Here is a 26,500-nt window from a genome sequence, read left to right as displayed (position 1 = left end):
TGAGTTGGAGGGGGCCTTAAAGACCATCTAATTCCTAGTCTCCTGTCATGAGCAGGGAGACCTTCCACTAAGCCAGGTTGCTCAAGGCGTATCCAACCTGCTCTTGAACCCTTCCAGGAATGGGGCATCCACAACTTCTCAGGGCAACTTGTTTCAGTACCTCATCACCCTCAGTAAGGAATTTCTTCCGAATATCTAATTTAACCCTGCCTCTCAGTTTAAAGCCATTACCCCTTGTCCTATCAATTACCTTTAACACAGAGAGTACTTGGACTGAAAGTATCCAAAGGGTGTTGGTCAGAGCAGATGATCAGTGTGGAGCAGTGTGCAAGTGGGAAAAGGAGGTGTAAGAAATACCGGTCCAGGAGTGAGAAGTCTCTGCCTAAGCCTGGAGACTGTTCTATGCTTCAGCAAGAAGGTGGCTGCTGTCTGATTCAGCAGTCTGTTCTTGGAGTACTTTTCTGAGAGGTGATGCTCTTTAGTTCCTGGAAGAGGATCTCTGCATAGGTGAGGCAAGCCCCATCTAGCTGTATTTCTGAAGTGAAACACATACATATTTTGCAGTCAGACTTGCCCTTTTCAGTCTTAAGTAACAAAACCAGTTGTAGATGTGTTTCCAGTCTTTCAGCATCCTGGGGTAAGGGCTTGAAAGCTGCGCATTTACTAAAGATGTGTCCTACCCTGAGTGAGCAACAGCATTTGATGAGGGCATCATTTGCAGTCATGGCTGGTGACTGGCAGTGGGGATGAAGAGCTTCCTGCAGGAGGGGAGCCGTGCAGTGAGTCCATGGCTGCTTCCCCATGTGCACTGGGAGGGGGTGGACCTCATCTCAGCCCAGCAGTCAGGAGGTGTTTGGGCTGTGACTACCTGTATCCAAAGGTGAACATGTCTTTCCTCTCCTGGGCCAGACCCTCCTGACTTTTTCCTGAGCAACTGTTGCTTTGAAGTAGCCTTATTCTTGGCAAAAATAGACGGCTGCCCAGGGATGAGGAATATACTAAACCTTGTAATCTAGTTACCTTGGTAACATCTGTGAGAAACTATTAGTGCTCCACCACTTTTTGTTTTTCCTTCATCTCTTCTTTTATGGAAATACGTATTTCTCTTTACTTGGCAAACTCATGATTTATACCATACCCATGGTAGCCATTTTCCTTAGCATTAACCCAACAAACAACAGTTCCCATTTCTAACAAGCCAGGTTATATGACTGTAAAAACAAGTATTTGACTGTATAGTAGAAACTGAGATTTACCATCAAGTAACTAAGTTTTGCTAAGAAAAGACAAAATCTTGTAAATACTTTTTTATTGTTTCAGAGTATTATAATGCTTGATTGCATTTACTTAGCATAGGAATCTTTTCAATGGTCATGTTTTAGAACAAATATAAGATTTTTTTTCTTCTGCATTGTAACCTTCTCACACGTGTAAGCTTTAGTTGTCAACCATTTGTCATAAAGGGGAAAAAAAGAAATAAAATAATTATTGCTTATGATTACAAGGTAAAACTAGCAGCTGTGCTTGAGAATTGGCAGTTCCTGGATCTAGCTCTAAGCACAGCTCTCATCATTCCCATTTAGCTGTCTGTGTCCTGGTAGTGACTCTGCACTGCATGAGCGGGGACACTTGAGTGCCAGCACACAGAAGTTCCCTAGGGATCAGACTTGTGTGGTGCAGAGTAGGCAGTGCCCCCATCTTTTAGGTGGTTCTTTGCATCCTCTGATTACTCACTTGTTTCTCTCTTTGCTCCCAACAGTAGGGAATTTTCTGAGCCCTTCAAAGGGAAGAGCATCCCTCACTCTGTGACCAATTCAGTAATTGATTTAATTAATTTGAAACTAACTATCCCTTGTTAAACTGATAATCAAGAAGCCAATTATTTGTTAACAGTCCTAAATAGAAATCAGCAGTAATCAGTGTTTTCTCTTAAAGAAATCTGGATTTTTTTTCTGATATCTCAGAGCTTTTAAAATGTATTGCAAATATGGCTATTTTCTTTAAAAAATAATGCCCCCATATTGGAATTTCATTTTCTCTTTTGTAATAGTAAAACTGCATATTTATTTCTGAAACTCTATTTAGAATTTTAACCTTTTTTATTGGTTATGCTCTTTAAGACATAAGTCTCAGGGCATGATAGAAGGTTTATCAAGGATAAATTCTGCTACTTTATTCACTTGCATAGCTGAAATCCCCAAGCAGCATTGCTCTGTTGCAAGTTTGGTTGGTGTACACATTTAAAAGTATTATTCTAGGAATGTTATGTATTTTATAGTATATACATTTGTATTTGTAAGAAGTCATATAAAAGTGGTTCATACCAAAGCATACCTTTTTTATTTTTTCTCCAGCCATTAATTATAAAGCATTTTATAGAACAAAAAAATGTTCCTTAAATAAAACCATTTAAATTATGATTCTTATTATGGATTTTTATGAAACTAGATTTTTTACAGGTTTAAAAAACAAAGAAATTTTAAAAAATATGTTCATAATATATTCCCAGTCCAGTATACTTTGTGACATAAAAGTTTTGGATGAGTACAGCAAGCAAGGCACTGATGTGTCATGTCTTGTCTATGACTTTCTAAGTATTTAATTGAATTAGATCACTCCCCATTTATACAGTATTTTATTCTCTTTTAAAAATCTGATCTGAGTGCAGTGAATAGTTGTTTTTTACTGTAATAATGATAGTGAGTCAACAGTTTGATTATTCATGTAGTTTAAGTATGAGTATTTCTGAGCTCATCCATTAAAGAACGTGTCCTGATGTGTTGTTTTTTTAAGTACCACATGTGTATAAATGTGTTTACTTCTTTTCCATGGAAGTTTTTTAGAAGGGCCCAAAGCAGATGGTATATAAAGGTGCTAAAATATTAAGGTCCATCTCATCCTGTATCTCCAGTTTCAATCTGAACACATTCCTGACTACTAACTCCCCAGTTTTGTTTCCAGCTTCACTGTCTGCAATAAGCATAGGCTTGTAGAGCCCTAGGCAGGTGTAGCACCATTAGCAAAACCATGTAAGTTGCCAAAACCCAGGTGCTTTGAAGAACAAGAAGTAAGCAAACTGAGCGCCTAATTCTGCTGCCTTTTAACCCACTGAAGGATGAATTGTTTTCCTACATAGACTGTTGGTGAAAAGATTGCTTAGATGTAAAGGATAGTAGCACAGGTAGCAAATTCGAATGCTGACAACAGGATACACAAAACCATAAGTATGTGAAGACACATACTAATCATACAATTCATCTGTAAAATCTTGGGGGTAACAACAACACATCCAGAATTTTTGGATGTAGCTTTCAGATTTATAATCTAATCCACTATTGATCAGTATTTTTACATATATTATAACACACAATGAATTAACTAAGTGAATGGGCACGTGAACAAAATGAAGAGAGGATCTTTGTTTCTGGAGTCCACTCTTCCTGCATATCTTTACTGCCAGCAGTGAATACATCAGATATGTTTAAGTTTTGGCTGTGCAAGAGGATGTTTATGGATGCGACATGCTGTTCTGCACACTTAAAACCTGAGAACTAGATTCTCTCTGAGTACCATGTGCACCTCTGCTGATTTTGGAAATATGCAATACTACAGCAATGAGCATGGTATAAGAATCTGAAATAAGAAATAGACATATGGACAGACAGATTGATTAAGGCAGATTTTGTCACTTTGTGCCTAAAAATCGTTTGTGATACTTATCTTTTTTGTACACGGTGATACTAAGGTGTCAGCCCAGATAATTTCCCTTAACTTAGTAATATTTCATGGATTTACTTAAAGCTTTTACTTGCAAATGTGGAGAAGTGTGTGTGCACATTTTGCAAAAATGTACTGGTGTTAGTAAATATAACCCACTTTCATTCTATTTTGAAAAAAATTGTGAAGATATAAATTATGTTTGAACTGGACAGAGATGATTATGTGGCATGTGACTGAAAATATATATTTTTTAATAGATGATTCAGCCGCAGAGAGTTTTAATGGCAATGAGACCGTGGGACACAGTTCCAATGCTTCAGGGGGAACACACTGCAGGGAGATGGCAGAAACCAACAGTAATGGCAAAACAAATCTGGAGCAGGATGAGCAGCCTCTGAACCTGAGTGACAGTCCCCTCTCTGCTCAGCTGACTTCAGAATACAGACTAGATGATCACAGCAGTAATGGAAAGAACAAATACAAGACTCTCCTAATTTCTGACCTCAAGATGGAACGGGAGGCAAGAGAAAATGGAAGCAAGGTAAGATGCTTCCACATGCTCCAGATATGAAGTGTGTAGTTTAGAAAAGGAAAAGATTTGTGAGGCCAAACTAAAGGTTATTCCCACATAAGCACTTAATGTTTGTTGGATCATTGCTTAAATGCTATATATAGGTATGTATGCTCTGTTACACGTATATTATGCATATATACATTAAGTGTATGTGGATGTACATGGGTGAATAAATATGTATAGGCATGTATATTGTGCTGACACACAGACAAAAAATGGTACAGTTCTCCATCAGACATGAATTTTATCAATTCATTTATCGAGAAGTGTCTACTTACCCATTTGAAATATATATATATATAAATAATATGTATATAATGTGATACATATATATATGTATAAAACTGAGATACATATATGTATGTATATTTATAGATGGCCATCTCATCACATGTATTATGTATCTGTAGAATTGTTATGGTTTAGCCCCAGCCAGCAACTAAGTACCTTGCAGCTGCTCACTCACTCCCCTCCCGACTCTGCTGGGGTGGCAGGGAGAATTGAAAAAAGGTAAAACCTATGGGCTGAGATAAGAACAGTGCAATAATTGAAATAAAATAAAGTATAATGCTACTACTAATAATTGTAATGAAAAAGAAGATAACAAAATGAGAAAGAGGAATAAAATCCAAGAAACACAAGTGACGAACAAAGCAATCACTCACCACCCACTGACCGATGCCCACAGCCAGTGTCTGAGCAGCAATTGGTGGCTTCTGGCCAACTCCCCCCAGTTTATACACTGGGCCTGGTGCTCTATGGTATGGAATAACCCTTAGGTCAGTCCAGGTCAGCTGTCCTGGTCATGCTCCCTCTCGGCTTCTTGTGCACCTGCTCCCTGGCAGAGCCTGGGAAACTGAAAAGTCCTTGACTTAGGGTAAGCACTGCTTAGTATCAACTAAAACATCAGTGTGTTATCAGTATTATTCTCATATTTAATCCAAAACATAGCATTGTACCAGCTACTAGGAAGAAAGTGAACTCATTCTGAGCCAAAACCAGGACAAGAGTGAATCCATATGAATGTTAAGCGTTTATACCCAAGAAAATTACTACATGTGAATTATCAACATCTGAAAGGAGCTGACTTTTTTCCTTCATTATTGTGTTATGCAGGCACCTAACCTGAATTAAAACTGACAAGTTTGCTTTAAGAAGCTGGAATTTTCTGAGGGCTTTTCTCTCTAGTTTCTATTATGTGGGTAAGGGGAAGCAAGGGTGGTTATTTTGTAGATAAAGACAGATCCTATAGATTAGGTTCATTAGCTTTCTAGGAAGGTGTTTGTCATGAGGACCTACTGTAAGGGAGGGTGAAGAAATGGCCTGTGTCATAGAATTCAGCCACTGATCTTACTGGTGAAAAGTTCCTGTTTTTTATCTGATAAACAACTGGCTTACCACTTTTGCAGCAGCAATAATAGGATGTTAGTTGTGGATCCAAGTACTATTAATACTAGCCATTAGCTTTCAGTAGCCTGACAACATAGATATACTTTGAATCGGCACATCTTTTTACAGGACTTTGAAAGAGGAGTGTTATGGAAAATCACTTTTTCTAGGCATACCTAGAAAGGGATTGTACGTGACTGATGTCTAGAGAACAACATTTGTTTATGCTAAAGTTTTACCTTCTGTCTTCATTGCCTGTGGAGTAAAAATAAAAACTTGAAATGTGTTTGTTACTTAAGTGTCTGAGTTTTGGTGGGTAGAAGAAAGGGAGACTAAATGGGAGATTGTTAATCTTTCTTGTGGCCATTCCAATTTAGCAAATCATGTATCCCAAACCTTCTTCATAAAATCTTCATGGAAAACTGTCTATCTGCATGGAATACTTTTTTTCTTACAAATTTTTATATTGTGGAAAATATTCTGACTATCTGTAGTCTCGGTGTGTGTATACACTCCAATGCTGGATTTACTCAGTACTTTCACTGTTGCACAGTGAGTACCAAATTGGCTAATATGGATGGTATCTTCATTTGCTTCAGGGAATATTGTTCCAATGAAGCTCGTCACCCAAATATTGGCAGACACACAGGCCCTTTTGCCTGAGATAGGTTGTTGCTTCTGCCATCACTCTTGCAAATACACAAATAAGCTTGGCAAAGAAAGGAGGAGTCTTAATGTGGAACTCATTTGTAGCTAAGACAAGAACATAGCTTGAATTTCCAATTTCAATCAGTTCCAACTAAGATGCAAAAAATGTATCAAAAAGTGTTAAAAGTCTGTTTGTAATGAATTGAGATGACAATCAAAGCCATCTCATTCTTTGTTACTCTACAACTTTTAAGACACCAGAATCATCCCCCACATTGATACATTCTTTCACACTCACTGTCATCCTACCCACTCTATGCTGCCAATAATATGCAGATTTGTCTCCCCGTTTTGTCCTAGTGAAACTCATGTTGATGTTCACAGTTCATTTAAGTATATGATTTATTAGGTATGCAATGAAGATTATTAAATATGGAGTAAATACTTCAGAAAGAACTCAGTCCTGGGATAAGCAAAAAATTTTCAGAGATCTGTAAGCTGAGTATAGAGTAAAAGAATATTTTTTGGCCAATTTAGTGTTTTACAGATTAATTCTACTCTTATTTTTTAAATCTAAGAAAAGTTGTAAGATACTTTTGTAAGGGTTAAAACCCATCAATATATTAGAATAGAATGTGACTGTACAACATCTCAGAATTTAATATGCATATATATATGCAGTCATATAAATAATTACTACTGTTTTACCTTAAATGATATCTTACATACTGAACAGTCAAAGAATATTTTACAACTAGCCTGGACTCTAATTCTCTGCAAAAGAAGAAAAGAAAATATAGAACATATAAGGTTAACAGAGTACTACTGTTAACTAGGAGCCATATCTCACATGTCCTTTTTACCTAGAATACACCAAGTATGTGGGATGTTTTTTGAAGTCTCCTGGAAATTGTCCCAGTGGTCAGAGATGATTGGACCTGAATAATGGCATCACTGGTAGTGATGGGTAAGCAAATGTGTTTAGTGCAACCTCTTGCCTTGGTTTTGGCTAAGGACAGGGTTAATTTTTTGCAGTAGCTGCAAAGGGGTGGTGCCTGGAGCTGTGTGGGAGTGACCAAGACCATAATATTATTCCATACCATCTCATGTCCTTTGCCAGGGGTAGGGACTCTCTCTCTTGCTTCCTAGAAGAAGAGCGTTCCTTTTTTGGTGGAGAAAGTGTGGTGGGCAGAGGGAAGCTGCCCACTATTATTTTGTTGTCCTGGGCTTGGTCAGCATTTTGCATGTAAATCACCCCCTCCTTGTACACTTTTGTTATTAGTATTGTTGTTGTTACTGTTCATTTTTCTTATCTCATTGCTGTTTCCAGTAATTGTTCTTGTCTCAACGCGTGATCTCTGCCTTTTGTGCCTCCCATTTAGGAGGGGAGGGAAGTGATTCCTTGTCTTTTTAGTGGGAGTACTAAATTGGGGAATACTGTTCCTAAACTATGATGCCTCTAATAATGTTTTCATGAGAAAAATAATCTGCAGCATTCATTAGATATAAAATTGATATGCCACTTCTTATAATGTAGTATTCCTACGGTATCTTTATTTGGCAAAGAATTGAGAAAAGTTTTATGAGAAGTTGGTGAAGAAAATATCTGGTTTCTAAAAGAAGGGAAATATATTTCAATTATTGGGCTAGAATTGGATGAAGTACATTATGCTTCCTCCAACTTCTAAAATGACCTATTTAGCCTGTACAAGATGTTACTTTTTTGGGATAGCCAGGACTCTGTGAAACTCAGAGGCAAAGGGATGGAGCCAGGAAGATCTCTTGGCTGACATTCTGATAGATAATTTTGCATGTGCTGCAGAAATATGATCAGGAAAAGTTGAGATAAAAATGGTAGTTTTTCTATCATATTTTCTTTGTAAATTTGACAGCTAATAGTCAAATTTTTTGAAAATGGCTACTCCTTTGTGGAAGTTCAATTTTTGGAATATTTATGTTGTCCATTCCTATTTGAGCTGTAGGGGAACTTTGCTACGTAATGGCCTTATTTTGCAAGAGTCATGGATGTCAAAACAGGGATACTTAACATTTTTCTAAAATCAGGCCTCTCTAATGTACACAGAGGAGGTAATTAGTGGTTTGTAAGAAATGTAGGGTTTGGGGTTTTTTTATAATAAATCAAGGAGGGGTTGCCTGAAAAGAATAGGATAAATAACTGGGGATTAGATAACCCTGTGAACAAATTTTAATTCAACTTTTTAAACTACTAGGGTATATTATTTAACACTCCAGAATATGACTTGCAAATGTTTTACCATTCACTGAAAAAATGTTGCGCAAGGATGACCATGGGTTTTCATTGTGTTAAATACATATATGTAAGTGTGTATATGTATGTATATACACTTTATGTATGTGCTTTTGTTGAGTTTATATTAGGGAACAGAGCCTCCAGTAAGACTTAGGTGTTCACAGCAGTAGAATTTTCTACAACCATTTAGGACTAAACTGAAGTCTGTGAAATTTTGCATAGCTGCAAAAATCTATACATAAATTTACCTTAACAGGGCTGGGTCTTTGTAGTACAAAAGACTTAGAAAGTATTCATGAGCAAATGCTCTGCAAATGCAGTTCTATGAATTCAGTTAAGTGCATATCTAGATTATTTTAGATCATTATATGCTTACTTATGTGTGAGCCTGCTGGATTTCTGTATGAAGTCTCTGTAGCACTGACATTTTTTTATTGCGGTTTCTTTTGTTATTGCTACTTTCTGGACCTTATTTTTTTTTTTGAAAAGTCATGATATAGCTTTATCTCTTCTTCATTATTTATTTCATTAAATATAGCAAGCCTGCTCCTTTTAAATGATATTGTCTCTTCTGCATTTGGATAACAAGGTCATTGTGATACCGTATGGGAAAACAGGCTTTTGAGCTAACCAGTCATATCTACATTGTGCCGTGTATTTTACCTGGATTAATAAATAGTTCATTATGTCTGTATTGCAAGGGATGCTCCTATTATGCAACAACTTCTCTTTGGAATTTCCCAGATAGAAACACATGCTACTGATCATAAATGCCTAGGAGATGCATTAAAATAAGGTAACAAGGACTACACACATGTGCCCATTTTGTCTGGATACCTACTAATTGCAAACAGTTGGGTTTATTTCTTTCTACCAGAAAAAATTTCTGATAGAAAAGTTGGACAGCTGGAGTCCCTCTGAAGGGACTCAGAGGAACTAAGGCTAAGTTAATATGCATCATGCTTAGCTCAAGTGTGTAATTGGCTACTTGCAGAATGGCACAAGGTAAAAAATTTTTACTCTAAATCTGAGAAGAAAGTCATAGTTTTAGAGAAGAGAACAGTGAATAATGATTGCTGCATACCATGACCTTTAATTATAATACTGCATTCTAATGTGCATGCCATTATAGTTACAGTTGTTCACAACAAGGCAGAGCTTTCATGTAGTGTAGAAGGAAAATCTTTCTATCCTTCCTTTAATGCTGGTCTTTTGAAGTGTTTCTTCTGCCTGATGTAAAGAACAGTATTACTGTCATGGGCCGCTGCCAGGGGCTGTTTGCTTCCAACAATTGCAGCTTCAAACCAGCGTTGTAACAGAGGTATCTACGCTGTGGCAGGTTAGCCTGGCACACTGTCTACTTTTAAGACAGGTTCTAAGAAGGTATTTAAAGGCTGTAACCTTGCGTGGGATCTGAAACCCAGAGCATATGTGAGGTCCTGGGTGAAGAGTCATTTGAAGTTCCTTCATGATACTCTAGTTAAAACTTAAGTCATCTTCAGTGGTTAGTGCAGCTGTAGAATCTTGTAATATCTGCTCTACTGGAGATCATTGTTACTAAAGGAAACCAGGCCCAACTGTCCCAGCAACCTTACCTAAATATACAAATATACAGGTAAGCCTGTTGTCATATGCTGGTGCATCATGAACCTGGTTTCCAAAAGTGTACATGAATTTAGCCACAGATGGACATCATCTCTGAGGAGTAAGGTAGAGTTTCTATGTGTTTCTTTCTCACTCTCTCTAAAAGATATGATTGTGCCTTAGTAAAAAGTGGAAGATCATTCTTTATATCCAGTGAAGATCATCACATCTGAAGTGTTTCTGAGACATGTGGAGTCGCTATCTGTCTAGCCTGTATTTCTGTCTGCAGGTTTCCTTGGGCAAGTGGTGATGATCAGAACATAAGGGAGCATTTGGCTTTTTCTAAAACAAGTGGAGTCCTCAGGAGTTACGGTGGGCTTTTATGGAGACAGTAGCTTATTGAGCAACTTAGGAAGTAATTTATTTAAATGTTTTCTTAATGAAATGTGAAACAAGTGTGCACCTACTTGAAGCAAGAGTTAAAATGCAGGCTTTGGGAATATGGCATGTTGAAGAACAGTGTTGGAGGTGTTGGTTTGTTTATTTATTTATTTATTTATTTTTCTTTTTTTTTTTTAATAATTCAAACATTTTTTCTTTCATCGTCATTGATTATTTATAGTCAAGTGGAATAGATAGGTTTCATCTGAATGGGGGCATTGTCATATGGTGCTTATATGATCTAGCTAGCTCTAAGCAGGAAGGAAGGTGGAAAGAGTAAGATAGAAGGATCTTGTCCTTTTGAGGATGCCCTTAAATGCTGCATGTTGGCTTTTTTGTACAAATAACCTTTTGCCCATCTAGTTTATTTTGCTAAATGCCCAAGTTTAAATAATGAATCTGAATTGAAAGTTAAACCTTTCAGAAAGGAGCTTTTGACTCCAACTCATCCTCTCCTGAGAACTTTTCACCATCTCCCTTGCTTGAAGTTGGATCTCACTACCTAGATATGGCATAAGAGGAAATTACATTTTTTGGTTTTGTTTTGGTTTCGGTTGGTTGTTATATTTTATTTCATTTCCATGGTCAGATAGAAATTGATTGTTAAAGCAATGCTATATTTTACTTACTGCTGTTTTGTTAATGCAAATATCTTAAAAAAATCTACAGTCCAGGGATTTGACAGCTTTATTTTATGACTTAATTGTTAGGAGTAGGAAAAGGCTTAGCATGAAATACTGTTTGCCATTGTAATGAATAACTTATGAGCAGGGACACAAAGTCTGGTAGAGGTATAGGCAGGACATGTTACAACAAGGAACAAGATTTTGACCAAACAACAACAGAGGGGGTGGAGCAGAATGCAAAGTCAGCATTATACACATTCTGTGGAGCAACAAGATACCAGCACAGACTGAGTCTGCAGCTAAGGCTCCAGTCTGCTCTCAGCATTACAGCCATAGCACTGAGGAGAGAATGGTGGCATCTTCCAGCCGTGACTTCATTGTTGTTACCTGATGGATCCATCATTGCTGCTCTACACTAAATCTTTGGAAACGATTTGTACCAAGGATTAAAAGTAAAAATTATAGAAGAATTAAAGTGAGGGTGAAATCCAACTCTGTCACCATCATGTGTAGGTGATACAAAGCTACAACATCTTTAAGCTTGTATCTCACATCCTTGGTGTGTGAAGACAGGCTCAAATGTTGTTGAAATATGCATCTTGTCCACTATACTCAGGTTTGTGCAGAGGTAACAGCCATGACACTGTTTTTCATAACTTCTTCGGTGATAGATATACCACAATAAAAGGAGGCAGGCCTATTCTCTTCTCCTACACATGGAGAACATTAATAAAAGGAGAACAAAAAGTGGGTGACAGCAGTTTTGGGACCTAATTTTTTTCTACCCACTTACCTACAAACTAGGCTATTTTCTGTTTCCCTATGAAACCCTACTTCATACATAGCATTTTTACAGGTTGCTCCTATTGTAAAGTCTGAGTCCTTTAGCTTTACCACTTTATCAGACACCTTGATTTTACTCTTTCCTACTTTTAGAAAATTAGAAAGCTGAGAAAATCACAATTTTCTGTTTCCAAAATTCAGTTTATTTGTTGTTTGGAGAAAGCAGTGTGGTTCTATGAAGAAAAAAAGTCTTTCTTGTTTTTTGCTGCTTTTGTAAGGTAGTTGCTATAGGCCACTGAGAAGCTTTTTGGTACCAAAACCAAAATTGATGTTAGTTTAAGGGTTTAATAAGCACTGTTTAAGTGTAAGCACTATGGTTTTATAGAGCACTGTGTTTTCCAGACGTGAATCTTCTGATAAATGGCTAAATAGAACATTATTTTGAAGAGAGACAACTACAGATGCATGAAAAAAATCAGTGCTGTATTTGCCAGGAAATATGGATGCTGTAGCATTCTCTAACAGTGACATTCATCAAAGTCCTTTGTCTATTATAACAGTTTTATGTCTAATTCTTCCCATTGGAAGTACATTTAGTAGCAGGTTTTCATGTTCAATGAAAACTCTTGAAAGTGAAATTGGTTTCCTGCAGGGTATCCATTCCAGTGATGTAACTCCAGATCAATTAAACTGAAGTTGATGGTGCTACTCTAGATTTACATATCTGTAATGGAGAATACAATCTGGCTCAACATGTGTATGAGATCCCAGTTAATGTAGTGAAAGAGAATAAGTTTTAATTTGACCTTTTATAAATGTTCTCAGAAGTTTTTTTTAAAGGAAAAAGTACAAGGTGGTCAAATATCAGACAGTGGTGCTGTTGATTCCAGGTTGCATATGTGTTACTTATAGATCCAGCTGTCTATCCTCATTTACACTCACCTTTGGAGTCTTTGGTCCCTCACATTGAAAAAGAAGCATTTGTACATGGAGGGGATGCAGGACTTTGTCCAACCTGGTTTTAGTGGCTGGACATCTGTTCGGACAAGAGACAAAGCTATCAAGGACCTCTGAAGTCAGTGAGGTAAGGTATGAAATTACTACTTCCCTCCCCATTTACAGCTAAGAACGTTTTATAATTCATCAGCCTGGGAACCTATGTCTGTACCACTCAGGCAAATTCCTGTTCGCTTCAACCTAGATTTGTTCCTGACACGCAGCTTCAAGGCTGAGCCTTGTTGCAGTCCTTAAATCAAGCTTTTGTGTTTTGTTTAGTTGTGCCTTTTTTTTTTTTCTCATTAGGAAGGAAATTAAATTTGTGTTGAAGTCCTACCATGTCAAATGATTTGCTGCAGCTTTTTCTTCTCCTTCTGTTATCAAATACACAGCTCCTCTTCGAACTAGAAAAAGAAGAGGAGAAGAAATCTTGCTCTTGGAAGATTAAATACTATTTGATGGTAAATTGAGCAAAATATAATGGGGTAGCAATAATTGCTACCTACTGTGATTGTGTTTAGTCTTAATGTTATTTACAGTTTTAATGAACTGTCATTTTTTTTATTTTTCAGATGCAGAGGTTGAAGAGCTGATCCTTAAAACTAATCTGTGATAAATAGCTTGATAATTGGCCACTTTCTACACACATTACACTCCTGCAAGACTACGTTGTTATTCAAGAAGTTGATAATCACAAATGTTACTCCTAATTGTTTCTTTCTGGTATTGAATTCTTTTCTATATGCCAAGTCAACTTCAGCAGAAAGGGAGGAAAGAAGTCCAGGATTTTTTTTCTTTAATGAGTTTTATAACAACATATTGATGAGGTTTTAAAATAAATATAATTTTTATTAGTGGTCTTACATGCATCTCTCTTTCTAATCTTGTTTTTTGTTGAATGAATGCCAGTAGTCAAATGTCTTGCTGAATGTTTGATATACCTTCAAGCTGTGCTTTTGTGTGCTCTCCCTAGCAATTGCTGAGAATAATTACTTACACTAGAACACTGAATGCTTTTTTTGGATACTTAATATTCATGTAACTGGATTTGCTATTTGATGTGAGAGAAGTGAGCAGGTCAATTTTTTAATAGAGAAAAGAGGGAAAGAGAAGTAGAATTCAACTTTAAAACTATTTAACTATTTTGTTCTCTATCATCTTTCTTTTGTTACTAGCCTTTTAATCCTCCTTTTCCTGCTTCATCTTTTTCTGGTAATTCTCCACTGTTCTCCATTTGCTTCCAAAGACTCCTAGGAAGATCTATCTGAAATTTTGGTTTTTTTAGGAACAAAGAAGTAGATGTAGGTAATAGTATTACTTACCAGCAAATAGGACTGTGATGGATCACTTCAATTACTGAATGTAATCCTCTGTAGATGGGAACCTAGGTAATAGACATTTACTCCAAGAGGATGTGCAACAGTTCAGCTCACAATGTCTATGAAGTTCTGATTAATAACCTTCAGACTTATAGAAAACAACAATGTTGCAGATGTAATATGCCACTGGAAAACAGTGAGTTACTGGAATCGTCACTGATGTCCTAGATCCCTACAACAACAAAGGATTTGCTAGGTGGATTTCCCAGATGGTCTCTAACAGTATCTTATTCCCTGCAGAATGACAAGTAAAAAAGAACAACTGCCAATAATCCTGATCAGTCTACTTGAGATTTTGTCTGCCATATGTTTCATCAAAACATGCTTCTTTGAATTTTGTCTCTAACAGTGACTGATTTTGAATACTTCAAAGAAACAATTTAAAAAACCAGCATCCACATTAGTTATTGAGATAGGGAGGGGATTGGTGGTGTAAGTAGGCATTGAAAACTGTGAAATGTGTGTTATCTTTATTAAACGCAGTCAAAAGACAGAAAACAAATAATTTTGCAAAATGCATGGTAACAAATGAACCACTCACTGTTACAGATATTACAGAACAGTATTCTTGCACAATCAATAAAAGGTCCTGGAAACTAGTATTTGAAAACTGTGTAAAGAGTCAAGAGTTGTATTTCACTGGGAACTGATGAAACAGTATGAAAACACAAGCACATATGAAAACATATAGCCAGAGGTAGGGGTCTGTTACTGGTGTGAGTTTTCATTTCACCCATGTAAGTGTGGCATATCATGAAACATTTTAATACTGGATGAATTCCATATGCATCTCTAGAGTTTTCTCTAAGCTGCTGCTTCTTGGAGCTCACAGTGTTTCTATGAAATACTGCAGTTTCTTGGATCTTGGCATGGTACAACTGAATATTTCCCATATAGATGATGTTTCTCATCAGCTGCTTTGGTCAGACTGTCATTCTCAGTGTCCCTTCACACCTATTCAGTTTGTGTTTTCTAACTCTTCTCATCATGATTATACCATGAGCTACCCCCGGATCTGATGGGAAATGATATATGTTGTTCTCTTCATATACATACATACATAGATGCAGACACACACACACTTTATACATGCATATATATATATATTTATGTTTTTTCCCCCTTATCTGATGAGAACAGTCATCCAATGGCCATGACCCAAAGTTGATGGAATCCTACAGATGAATCAGGAGCATACAAAGAGCTTATATCTTTTGTTAAGGCACCTGCAGTGATACAAATTTAACGTTTGTATACAGGTGCTCTAGCAGACAAGAGCGTGTGATTGTCTTTCATGTGTGTTTTAATTAAAATTGGGATGATATCTCATATCTTGCTTCTGACTCCATTTTATGTTTGGGTAAAGGTCATGAAGTAATGTTTTTCCTCCTCTTGTGTTTCCCATGGCATTTGGGAATTGTCTGACTCTACCAGGAAGATGCCTTGCAGAACTATTCAGAATTTCTTCCCTGTACCTTCTGCCATTGAGATCCTCAACTGCACCATCTCAGGATTGATAAAAGAATCTGCATGAGAAACAGGGAAAGGTGAGTTGATTTCCTTAGGGATTACCCTGAATGGCCCCACTATGGTTTGTCCTCAGTCCACAACATTATAGTGTGAAGTCTGTATTAGCTTTCAAAAGGACACATGGATATTCTTTGGCCCTTTTTTACTTAATCAGTGATATGTGGTTTTTCAGACCACCTCTGAAAGTATGTATCTCTGTCTCACTTTGCACAGTTAGTCATATGCTCTTAAAAAATCTTTTGCAGATGGAACCCCGTGGGACTGGACCTGTTTCAAAAACTGTATTAAATTACTAAAATAAAGTTTTTTAAATACCTGCTTCCCCAAGTGTGTTGCTTAGCAGGAAAAGCTGTATTTAGAGGAAAAGAAGTCAGATGAGTCTGGGGCCTGTGTGACACCTCATACCCTCGGCTCAGCTGAGAGAGGGAGGCATGAAGGAATGACATACAGGCATCTTTTGGAATATGATGCTTGTGTCAATTTTGCCTTAAAAATGATTTCTCATTGATTGAGAAAGATTGATGTTTCTGTGTGGTGCATTTGATCCTTTTTAACATCCACTGATGTACATAATCATGCAATTAAGTGTCCACCCTGCCTTCAAGAAACACATAATATACAGGTTTATGTAATACTGGAAAAAGATATTGGAAGTCATAGTGGATCTGAATGAGTGACAAAACACTGAGGAGCTGAAAAATTTGCTACATAAAGAGGGAATTACGTTGTTAGAGATAAAGCCATGATGATTTCATGACAGATCTCAGTGGTTCTTACCAATTAATAGGTTGTCATCTTTTTAGAAGGCAAAGTTATTAAAAGACTCAGCAGATGAAACTTTTTTTTTAAGTTTAGGTTGGAATTGAGGTAAAACATTTTTACAATGATTGTAACCAACCATAAGTATGAAAGTAGTTAATTATTATGTGGCATGATTGTGTTATTTAGGAAAGTGGTGACAACTGTACCCTCCTGTTCAAGAGTTAACAGGTCATGTTCTATGGTGCAGGCATTCTCTTCTGAGCTTAAAGTCTATGAATCTGTAGAAGTGTTTTGAATGCTTAAACAGCCAAAAAGGCTTTTAGCCTCTCAGACTGCCAGTTCCTTGGCCTAAGCATTTGAGAAACCTGGCCTAAATGTCTGTATTTCATAGCCTTCAGTACTTAGCCCTGCATACATCTGGTAAAATCCAGGACAGAATATTTATTTTCACTGCACTCATAAGCCAATTCAAGATCATTTTATTTAGTATAAGAAGTAAGAAGTTTTTAAGACTATCTCTAAACTCTGTGGAGATAATTTATCTTCCTTATTCTTCCTTTTTTTTTTTTTTTTTTTAATAGAAAATTGTCAGGGAGTATGCTGGCTTGCTTTTAGCCTGTTTCTCCATTTCTATGTTTAGATTTTGATTTTATTTGTTTTTTTAATATTTAATGCTACAATGTTTACAGTACCTAGACCTTATATCTAGAGCTGTTTATGTCAAATATCAAATAAAAAAAAATAGACTGTGTATGAGTCTACTGTTGACTGTGAGACAGTTATTTTTACTTGAGTTTTGCTGTCCATGTGAGGTAGGCAGTGTCAGTAGTGGCAGGATCTTCAAAACTTTTGCTCCATCTTTTACTACTTTTTCCTAGTTGAAAGTTATGTCCTTTAACTGTATATGATACTACACTGTTACTTTTTACATTTGTCATTTAACATCTATAATTTATATAGGTAATAAAAGTTTAAGAATATACTGTTTCTAATAAGAAAATTTTGCATAATAACTTTGTTCAACATGAATAAGTTGTTTATACCTTCACCAATATTTTAATTACCAGAGGTTTCTGTATCTTAATTCTTTGGATTTACATAGCACATTTGGGATTCTGAAAACATCAATAAAAATATATCAGTTTAACATTGGATTGGTCCTGTGAGGCAAATGTGTTCTATCACTGTCTACTGATTAGTAAATGCAAGCATGACATAATTCATTGACTTTCCCAAAGCAAATCAATCTGTAGGAAAGCTGGAGAAGTCATTTGTTTCCTGGGTGTTATAGCTGAACATAAATCAAAGTACAAATCCCTATCTCCAGATATTACTGTTCAGCTGGGGTAAAGAGGCTGAGTCAACTTCAATTGAATAGCCATTGGAAAGTTTCCTCTGGTTTTATTAGCATAGCTAAAATTCAAAACAGTTTCTAAAATGTTTGTTTTAATTTGTGCTTTGCTGGAACCTTGAGGAATAAAATTTCACTGATTGTCTTGATAAATCTGTCCAGGCCTCATCATGAAAACATGTATATGTATGCACAAGAGAGCCTATGGACTACACTCTTAATACATGTGTGTGTAAACCTTAATTGCTTTAAAGTTAGATGCTTTCCTTAGATTCAGTCATATAGCTTCCCTGCACAGTCTATTGACATAATACAGAACGTAGACTGTAGCAGTTCATCCTGGCTTTAGATAGCAGAATGGGATTCAGTTGTATAGGGATGGGCATTTGGCACCCTTATGGGGACGCCAGGGTATTTGTGCCTAGCATAAACCTCTCTGGAAGGATGTGCCTCTCATGCTGGCCTTATGTGAGATTTGCTGGTATTATACAGTGGTCCTATTCCATCCTAATATAGCAATGGGGCTCAGTTGCCTTTCATGTAGTCCTCTGGTTCTATTTCAGGCTGTCTTGCACATCCACATGGGCTCTTCTCTTGACAGTCGAATAAGTTTGGAGTACTTTGGTACAACTTGCAGTTAATTCCACCTGTATTGATGATGTAGTTTCTTTTATATTCTTGAGGATAGCAGATGAACATTTAGCCTCTGAACTTCTCTAAATGTGTCTCAGAACAGGATTCTGGCCTTGCGGAGTTGAAATGGATACAGCCATTAATTTGCTGATTGAATCATTGATTGAACTAGGCACTGAGTATGTTGCCAAAACTGAGCGAACTGCAGGATGATGAGACTGTAAAAGTGTTAGAATAATTGTCTATAGCTACTTAGCAGTTGGGGGTTTTTTAGCTTTTTAATTACGACAAAAAAAGTCAAAATCAAAACAATAGTTCAAATTGCCCAAGCATTGGACTTTAAATCTAGGTTTTCAATTTATGTACAAAATATGAGTATGCATGTACATATGTGTACCTGTATCTAGCAAGTTCTTTGACTTCCTCCTTAAACGTTGCTTCTTACAATGCAATCTTTTTTTCACAATTCTGCTATATATGGCTTGCTTGGCTCAGTGCTCTCCCAGTTGTTATATTTATGTCCTGCTTAATAGGCCTGTGTACTTTCCATGTGTTTCTGGCAAGTGGTTTTGACAGTGTGCCTTTATAAACACGCCTTTAAGTTACAAACTCTCTTTCCAGCAGCCTATTTCCTAAAACTCATGTGCTTTACCCATCAAAGCCATATAACTAACGTGGACACCAACAGATCCCACAGTAGCTTACACATACTACTTACTGGTGTTATAGCAGCTGGGCATAATGTTTACAATTCACCGGTTTTTGGGCAAGTGTTAAATGAAACATGTAACAGAAAACATAAAAAGGGTTAAAAATTTATAGCTTTCTTACTTTAAATAGTAAGGAATATACAGAGCTGAGGGCCAAAATGAACATCTGCTAGTGTGTTACCTCTCTCAGTGCTCTGCAAAGTCCTTCAACTGCAGATCAGAGACTGGCTTTGCAATAGTCTCCCTCTTCTTTCCTTCTTCTTTGTCACCAAGGCATGACATTTCCACTGCCATGCAGCCATTTTAGGCTCTCACTTCATCTGTCTGTTCCTCCTAATTGGCATGAATGACATTTTATTATTACCTTCCATCTCCTGTGCTGTTGTGAACTATTCCTCAATCAGCCTTACAAGTTAATCCAAGTCAACTGTGTTGTGATCTGTTACGTAATTACTTATTGAGATAGTGATGCTCAAAAAGTGGATCCACTCCGTGTGGTGATCTTCTCTTTATACAGGATTGTCCCAACAGATGACTTTCAGTATCTCTTCTTGCACCTCTGCCAGAAGCAGAAGTTTCCCATGTCGCCTCTGCTAAAATTTATGAAAGCAAAAGCCAATAGAAGAGTCAGAAAATCTGCCTGTTAAATCCAGTTCATGATCTGAGTTTTACCTTAACAATGCCTTAGTTCAGTGACATTTTTTTGTCATTGTTCATTTCAGAAAAAAAAAAAGACTCGGAAAGACAATTTATTACCTAGAACAAGTGGTGTCATTGGCAAGAATAGAAGACATTTCCTATTTGGTCTTTGGAGCATGCATTACAGGTCATTGCTTTAACTCTGATAAAGTATCAAAGGGAGGAAAAATTCTGAAACAGTGAATAAAAAACTGTATAAGGTTATGGAGACTTGATGCAGCAAATGTCAGGGCAGGGCTGCTGCCAATAGCTGGTCATACTGCCAGCCTAGTGACCAGCAGACGAGCAGGATGGGTGTGCAGGTCCCAACTCAGTGCGGGAGGGGCAGGCAGTGAGCCAGAAGCAGCCTGGGATGCCACTGGCCCCCACTCACCCACAGCGTAGTTCAGCTTCTGTGGTGCTCCTGGGAAGGGGCCTGAAGGGGGAGGTCCCAGGAGAGATGGCCAGAAAAAATAAGGCCTGATAGCGCACTCAGGGGCCTGATGAGGGTATGGATTAATGACAGAAATTGTGAGAGGGTTTTAAGTGGCCCTGGTACAAAACGAGATGCTAGCTTCCTATCTCACATGAGAGGACTTGTATTAGCTCTGCAAGGGCAAATTTCCATGGGCTGTGCTCAGGCTACAGCCAGCTATCTGACATAGTAGAGCTGTTTTCTTCTGACTTTGGTAGAAATGCAGAATCCAAGATATGGGAAAGCAAAAGGACAGGATTTAATCTCAAAAATTAATAGGCCTCACTAATCCTACCCTAAGCCTTTCATCCTTTAAGAGGAAAAAACCAAACAACATCTTACCTTGAATTAGTTAATTAAGGGCAATATGGTTTTCAGTGATCAGATCAAGTGAAGGACCAAGCATTTTTGGTGCACAAAGTTGACGCATATAAAGAGTGTTTCCATAGCTCCAGTTATTTGAAGCCTGTGAAACATGACCTCTGCAAAATGTAAGGCACAGAAAGTCTTAAGTTTTGTCCCATGATAGGTTGTTTCCCTTACTTTTGGAAGGCTGAATGGTAAATAGTAAAAATGTTTGCTTTCAGCTTATAAATGTGGGTTTTACAGTTTTAAAAAAAGCTGGGAATGTCCCAATATGCATATAGAACTTTGATTAGGCACATGATGCATAATTTATTAGCAATTAAAAACTACTGGATGGTCCATTTATCACCCATAATGTCTTAGAACGGGGCCTTGGAAGGCAGTACATTAAAAGAAATATGGCTGTGCACAGACATATCTCTTCTTACATTAGTTAGCCTCTCACAGGTTTATTAAATAAAAGCAGCTGCTTGGAAAGTTGAATCTTTTACAGAACATCACCTTATACAAACATTTTCATGAAAGTTATTTCATGCCTTTAAGAGATTTTGTATAATCATCACTTTATATTCTTGCCTTCAGTCAATCTGTGAGGTTAAATTATATTAAATAAATTAAAAAATATTATCTCTCAGACTTATCCAGTATTGTGAACTACTTAATAATGCCACTTGTACCTATATCCAGAAAAATAATAGTATATTATAGTATATAGTGCCATGGAAGTTGCTAATAAATATGGGAGTCTTCTCTGTATGGATATGTCTCACACACCACTTTGAAATTCATTCTACCTAGAGGAGTAATTTGTAAGATATTTGTTAGATCTTTTCAAAATATGACTTTCCATAAAACTACATTTAGCTGCAAAGTGTTATTTAGAGATTTTATGCCAGACTGTTTCTGTTTTACTTATGTCCAAGGTAAGAAATCTTTTTTAAAATCTTGGTTACAAGGAAAGTTTTATACAGAAAAAGTACTGTTTCACTACCCATATGGTTTATTCTATAAATGTGAAAAGGTGCTGTCTTTTTTTGTCTTGATTTTATTTCCCAAGGAAGTGTTTTATGCTCTGTCAGTTTTTCTGTCCCTGCACAACATTTGAAATATTGATCAATTTCAATATAATTCCATAGGATAGGAATCTTGACAATGTTGATTTGCTCTGAGCCGTGAAAAATCTGTATTTGACTCAAATAGAAAAATTCAGGTTACTACCTTCATGAGGGACTTGGATTTTTGAGAGGCAGAAACTCTTTGGGAAATGAGTGCTCTCCCAGCCTTCAACAAGCTACAAACTCTAGTCTTGTAAGAAGTGAGAAAGATGTGGAGTGAAATGGAGAAGGCATGCTGGTGAGGACTTGGGGATCTAGGACATATGTCATTAGGATGTCAAGTTTTTTCAGTCCTACTTTTGAAGATAAACTGATTTAAATATAATATACTGGATATCTCTGTGTAGTAATCACTGAGCAGATATTAAAGCTACTCCTTCACAGGACTCGTAGAGGTGAGCTGTGACTGCCAGCATGAGTCATGTCTCTGTATTTTGTTTGTTGCATGTGGCATTGTTGAAAACATTTGCTGCATAGAAAAATTCGATAACTTGAACCCATATCATTGCATTCATTTAAAAACAGTAATACTGGAGTTGCAAAATTTCTTGACAAAACTGAAGAGAAAGAGAATTGCCAGAGAAAACCAATTTCTCTGCATTACTTGTGTGCTGTTACTTTTTAATAATGGAAAATCAAGCTATTAGCATCCTATGCCACATGTGAACATATCATTGTGTTCAAATAGAGTCATACAATAGGTGTTGTATGCCCAGGGTCTACAAAAGGTAATCCTGTTTTATTTACTTTGTTGATTAGAAGATTGACAGACAGTTTAGCCAGTTGTAGTGGAAAGAAAAATATACAAAGTAATATTACAGATGTTGTCAGACAAGTAAATGTTGTTGGTTTATAAATTCTGGTATTGCAAATCTTGATTGTGTATATACCTTTAAAAATTGTGCTGGTTTCCAGAAACCTTCCATCTGGGACCATTTTCTGAGTCATAATATTGTCTTTTGGATTTTAGAATATCTGCCTGTAATCCTTTAGCCACAAAATAAACATACTGTAGCCTTTTCAGACTCCCCACAAAATCTTTCTGGTGAGCTGAGTCACAATTTCATTGAAAAATCTTACATTTAGAGACTCGTGACTCCTAATGTCCAGTACAAGCACCTATCTAGATAACCAGCTGAGATGCTTTTTAGATGCATGTCAGGGGATCTCAGAAACTTTTGTACAAAAATCAGTAGGACAAGAAGAGTAGATGAGTTTGTTTTATTTTGTGCAGCTGTCTTAAATCCATGGAATTTAGACTGTACCATAGCCCTTAGCACATGCATTGTTGACTTAGTTGATCCTAAGGAACCAGTAAAGATCTTGGGATAAAAACTTTTGATGTTTTCTTGGTGCATGGCTTACAGTGCAAATCCTGGCAGCTAAACCAGACTCAGGTGTATGGGTGCTTTTTTGACCTCACATGGCCTTCTGCTCTGTCTAATCAGCTCTGAGATGTCTCTGACGCAGCTCACTAGGCAGAAAGCAAATTTCATGCAGGGAAGTTCAGAGAGCTGCAGGGATACCAATGCCAGCTGATCATGCTGGATGCATGCAGCAGGTCTGGCACACTAAGGGAAAGACTTGAACAGATAGTGAATATGCAGAAGAGCCATTCTACTTATTAATAAATCTATTAAATCTGGTTACTCACTAGGGGAGGGGAACTTTAGTAAAGTTATCCTGCTTTTCAGTTTTTAAAATTAATTCCTCCTTACAGGTTTTCTGATCTGTGGCCTGGCCACACAACAGTGCCGAACCAATGCCAATTCCAGTGACAGTAGTGGGAGATGTTCACAGAAACCTTTTCTGTCCCTCAAATTCTGTACCTCTTGTACCTGGGTTTAGTAGAATGAAACAGATGAGAGTTAAGTTCTGTATTCATGCTCCAGAAGGATCTCAGCCTGTAGATCACAGCACTGCATGCCTTAAGCTGAGGTAGGGCTCTGTGAAAGATGAGAATGGGTGAGCACAAAATGTAGGCAGCTGAACCACGAGAGGGGGGGGCACTTTCTCAAAATAGACATATAGATAATTTTATTTTAAAAATTGTGTTCTAATTTATTTTCCTCTTTGTTCTTTCAATTTCATCTGTGGAAGCTAAGGATAAGGTAGTAGTCACATAAAATAAGAAAGTCAATAGAAAGGGACATAAAGTTCTAAAACTTTAGTCCAGTTCAAATCTGGATCTGAAGTTTTCAGCTAGTTCTTTTCATGTGATAAGCTGACTTACCATAAGATCAAATCCCTTTTCCCCAGATTTAGTAGCAGGATGTGGAGCATGAGACAAAGCAGTTTTGATAGCTATTCAGTGCCCCACAGTCAGATATTGAGTTGAGTTATGATATCAATATGAGAAAATGCACTGTCTGCTCTGATGTATTCCATTTTTCTGGTATACTTTTAGCTGGTTTTGCTCATAGAACTATTCCTCTGCAATAAGGTGGATTGAATGTGGTTTTTGGAGGATGTGGAGTTCTACCAAATAGGATTTTATACTCTGCTGTATACTCTGCTAGTGGATTTCTCCATTGCTGGATAGTGATAAGAGATGAACCTTGTGCACTAATTTAGTTAGCTAAAGTGAATGCATGTAACTAAATGGTCCCTAGAATTTACAACTCAAAATATCTCTCCTAATAGAAGGTTTGTTGTAAATGAATTTGAACTTTTACAGATCAGGTCTATTAGATCATCTTGGAAACCTCTGTGCTGCTTGGTTCCCTCTAACTGAGCTCTAAGTACCAAGTGACAGAAGCATTTTGCAGTAAACAAAGATTATGCAACTACAAGAAATCACAGAGTTCCAGAGCATGGAATCAAGTTCGGAAGTGCAATTTCCTTTCTAAACAGCAGCTGTTCTGGGAGCTTACAGTATGCCATGCTATCCTGGAGGAAACAGGACAATTCTCACAAGCCTGAGAGTTAAACAGGCAGCATATGAAATCTCAGGGCTCATTTATAAGCGGGTCAAGCAAAAGTTCTAGTTCGCTTTTGTATCAAATCCATCCATCCATGGCTAGGCTTCGTGAAGATTTGGGAAGGGCTCTACCCACATTTGCTACAGGTGCGCTGGTGGCTAAAAAGGCCAATACGAGACAGGCACGTCCGGTTGCAAAAGGCACAACAGAAAGACTCCTTAGGTGGTATATTCTGCAAGACACGATTCTTTCTGTGTTGTCTTTTCTCCTCAAGAGTGACCCTGCGTGTGTTCTCAAAGGAAGCAGTAGTGTTATAGATGGTTGTGCTGGTTTAAGAGTTAACCAGCAGGGGAAATGAACTCAACTCGAAGGAGAGATTATAAGTCAGAATAACAATTTACTAAAATAATACAGTAAGTACAATCATACAAACAAACAATTGGTCTTAACCCACAAAACCCAAATGTATAACCCAGTACCCTGGGGCATGAACAAAGTGGTGTTCCTTGGGCCCCGCTTGAGTCCAAAGTAAAGGGAGAGGGGAAGAACCTGCTGGTGGGAGAGCTGTTGCAGTCTGGTCAAAAGTGGTGATTGCAGTCCAGTGGTGGTCTAAGTCTGGTTGAGAGCGATGAGCTGCAGTCTTCCTCTGGATCCCACGAGTGGGTTAAAAATGTTCCAAGACTCCAAGATTATATATCCTCCAGTTCAGGCAGGAATGCTCAGTACTTCCCTCAGGGCAGGGAGTTCCACAAAGGGTGTGAGGACAAGATCATCTTCCTATCTCACAGGCCTCTTAACACCTAGTTTATAGCCTGAGGAGTCAGGCTCTATGGGAGGAGGGTGCGAATAGTCTATTGACAACAGTTTCTGGGAAATGGCATGGAAGGCTATAGAATACACAGTTTTGGGTTACACCCATACCATGATGAACTGATCTCAGCTGTCCTAACTAGGACAATGTTGTGTCTCCAGACCTCCCGATTGGAGGCCAGAGTAGGCCAGTTATGTTGATCAATATGGCCAAGGCTGAGTTGTTGTTTCAGGGAGTCCTTGAATCTTCTCTTCGGGGCTCCTCTCTCGCAGCAGCCAGTGGCAAGTTCACCATAAAGCAGGATCTTAGGGAGGCGGTGGTCCTTCATCCTGGAGATGTGTCCTGCACATCACAGCTGTGTTCTCAGCAACATGGCCTCAATACTTGTGACTGCTGCCTGCTCTAGAACAGATGTATTGGTCACATAATCTGACCAGTGGATGTTTAGGATTGTACGGAGACAGTGTTGATGGAAGCATTCTAAGAGTCGCAGGTGGTGGCGATAGATGACCTGTGGTTTGGATCCATATAACAGAGTAGACAGCACAATGGCTCTGTAAACACTGATCTTGGTACTTCTCTTCAGGTATTTATTTCGCCAAACTCTTTTATGGAGTTTTCTGAAAGCACTGTATGCCTTTGCTAACCTGTTGTCTATCTCTCTGTCAGTCTTACCATCCGAGGAGATGAGGCTCCCTAGGTAATTAAACTGCTGGACTGATTTGAGCTCTGATTG

The 26,500-nt window shown here is 37.6% G+C and overlaps 1 protein-coding gene across 6 annotated transcripts in view; it reads left to right on the top strand.

Annotated features, from left to right (window-relative positions):
• Nucleotides 1-26,500, top strand: part of NOL4 (nucleolar protein 4) — a 190,638-nt gene that overhangs the window by 104,620 nt on the left and 59,518 nt on the right. For all 6 annotated transcript variants that reach the window (XM_027750204.2, XM_027750186.2, XM_027750230.2 and 3 more), the window contains one exon: nt 3,978-4,261. In XM_027750204.2, coding sequence (XP_027606005.1) covers nt 3,978-4,261 — 284 coding nt within the window. The remainder of the gene's footprint in view (nt 1-3,977; nt 4,262-26,500) is intronic.

The sequence above is a fragment of the Pipra filicauda genome, unplaced genomic scaffold (assembly GCF_003945595.2).
Source record: "Pipra filicauda isolate LSUMZ 115617 unplaced genomic scaffold, ASM394559v2 scaffold240_size1633699_pilon, whole genome shotgun sequence".
Lineage (NCBI taxonomy): Eukaryota > Metazoa > Chordata > Aves > Passeriformes > Pipridae > Pipra > Pipra filicauda.
The sequence above is the reverse complement of the archived record's forward strand: the minus strand, read 5'-3'. Positions and strand labels throughout refer to the sequence as shown.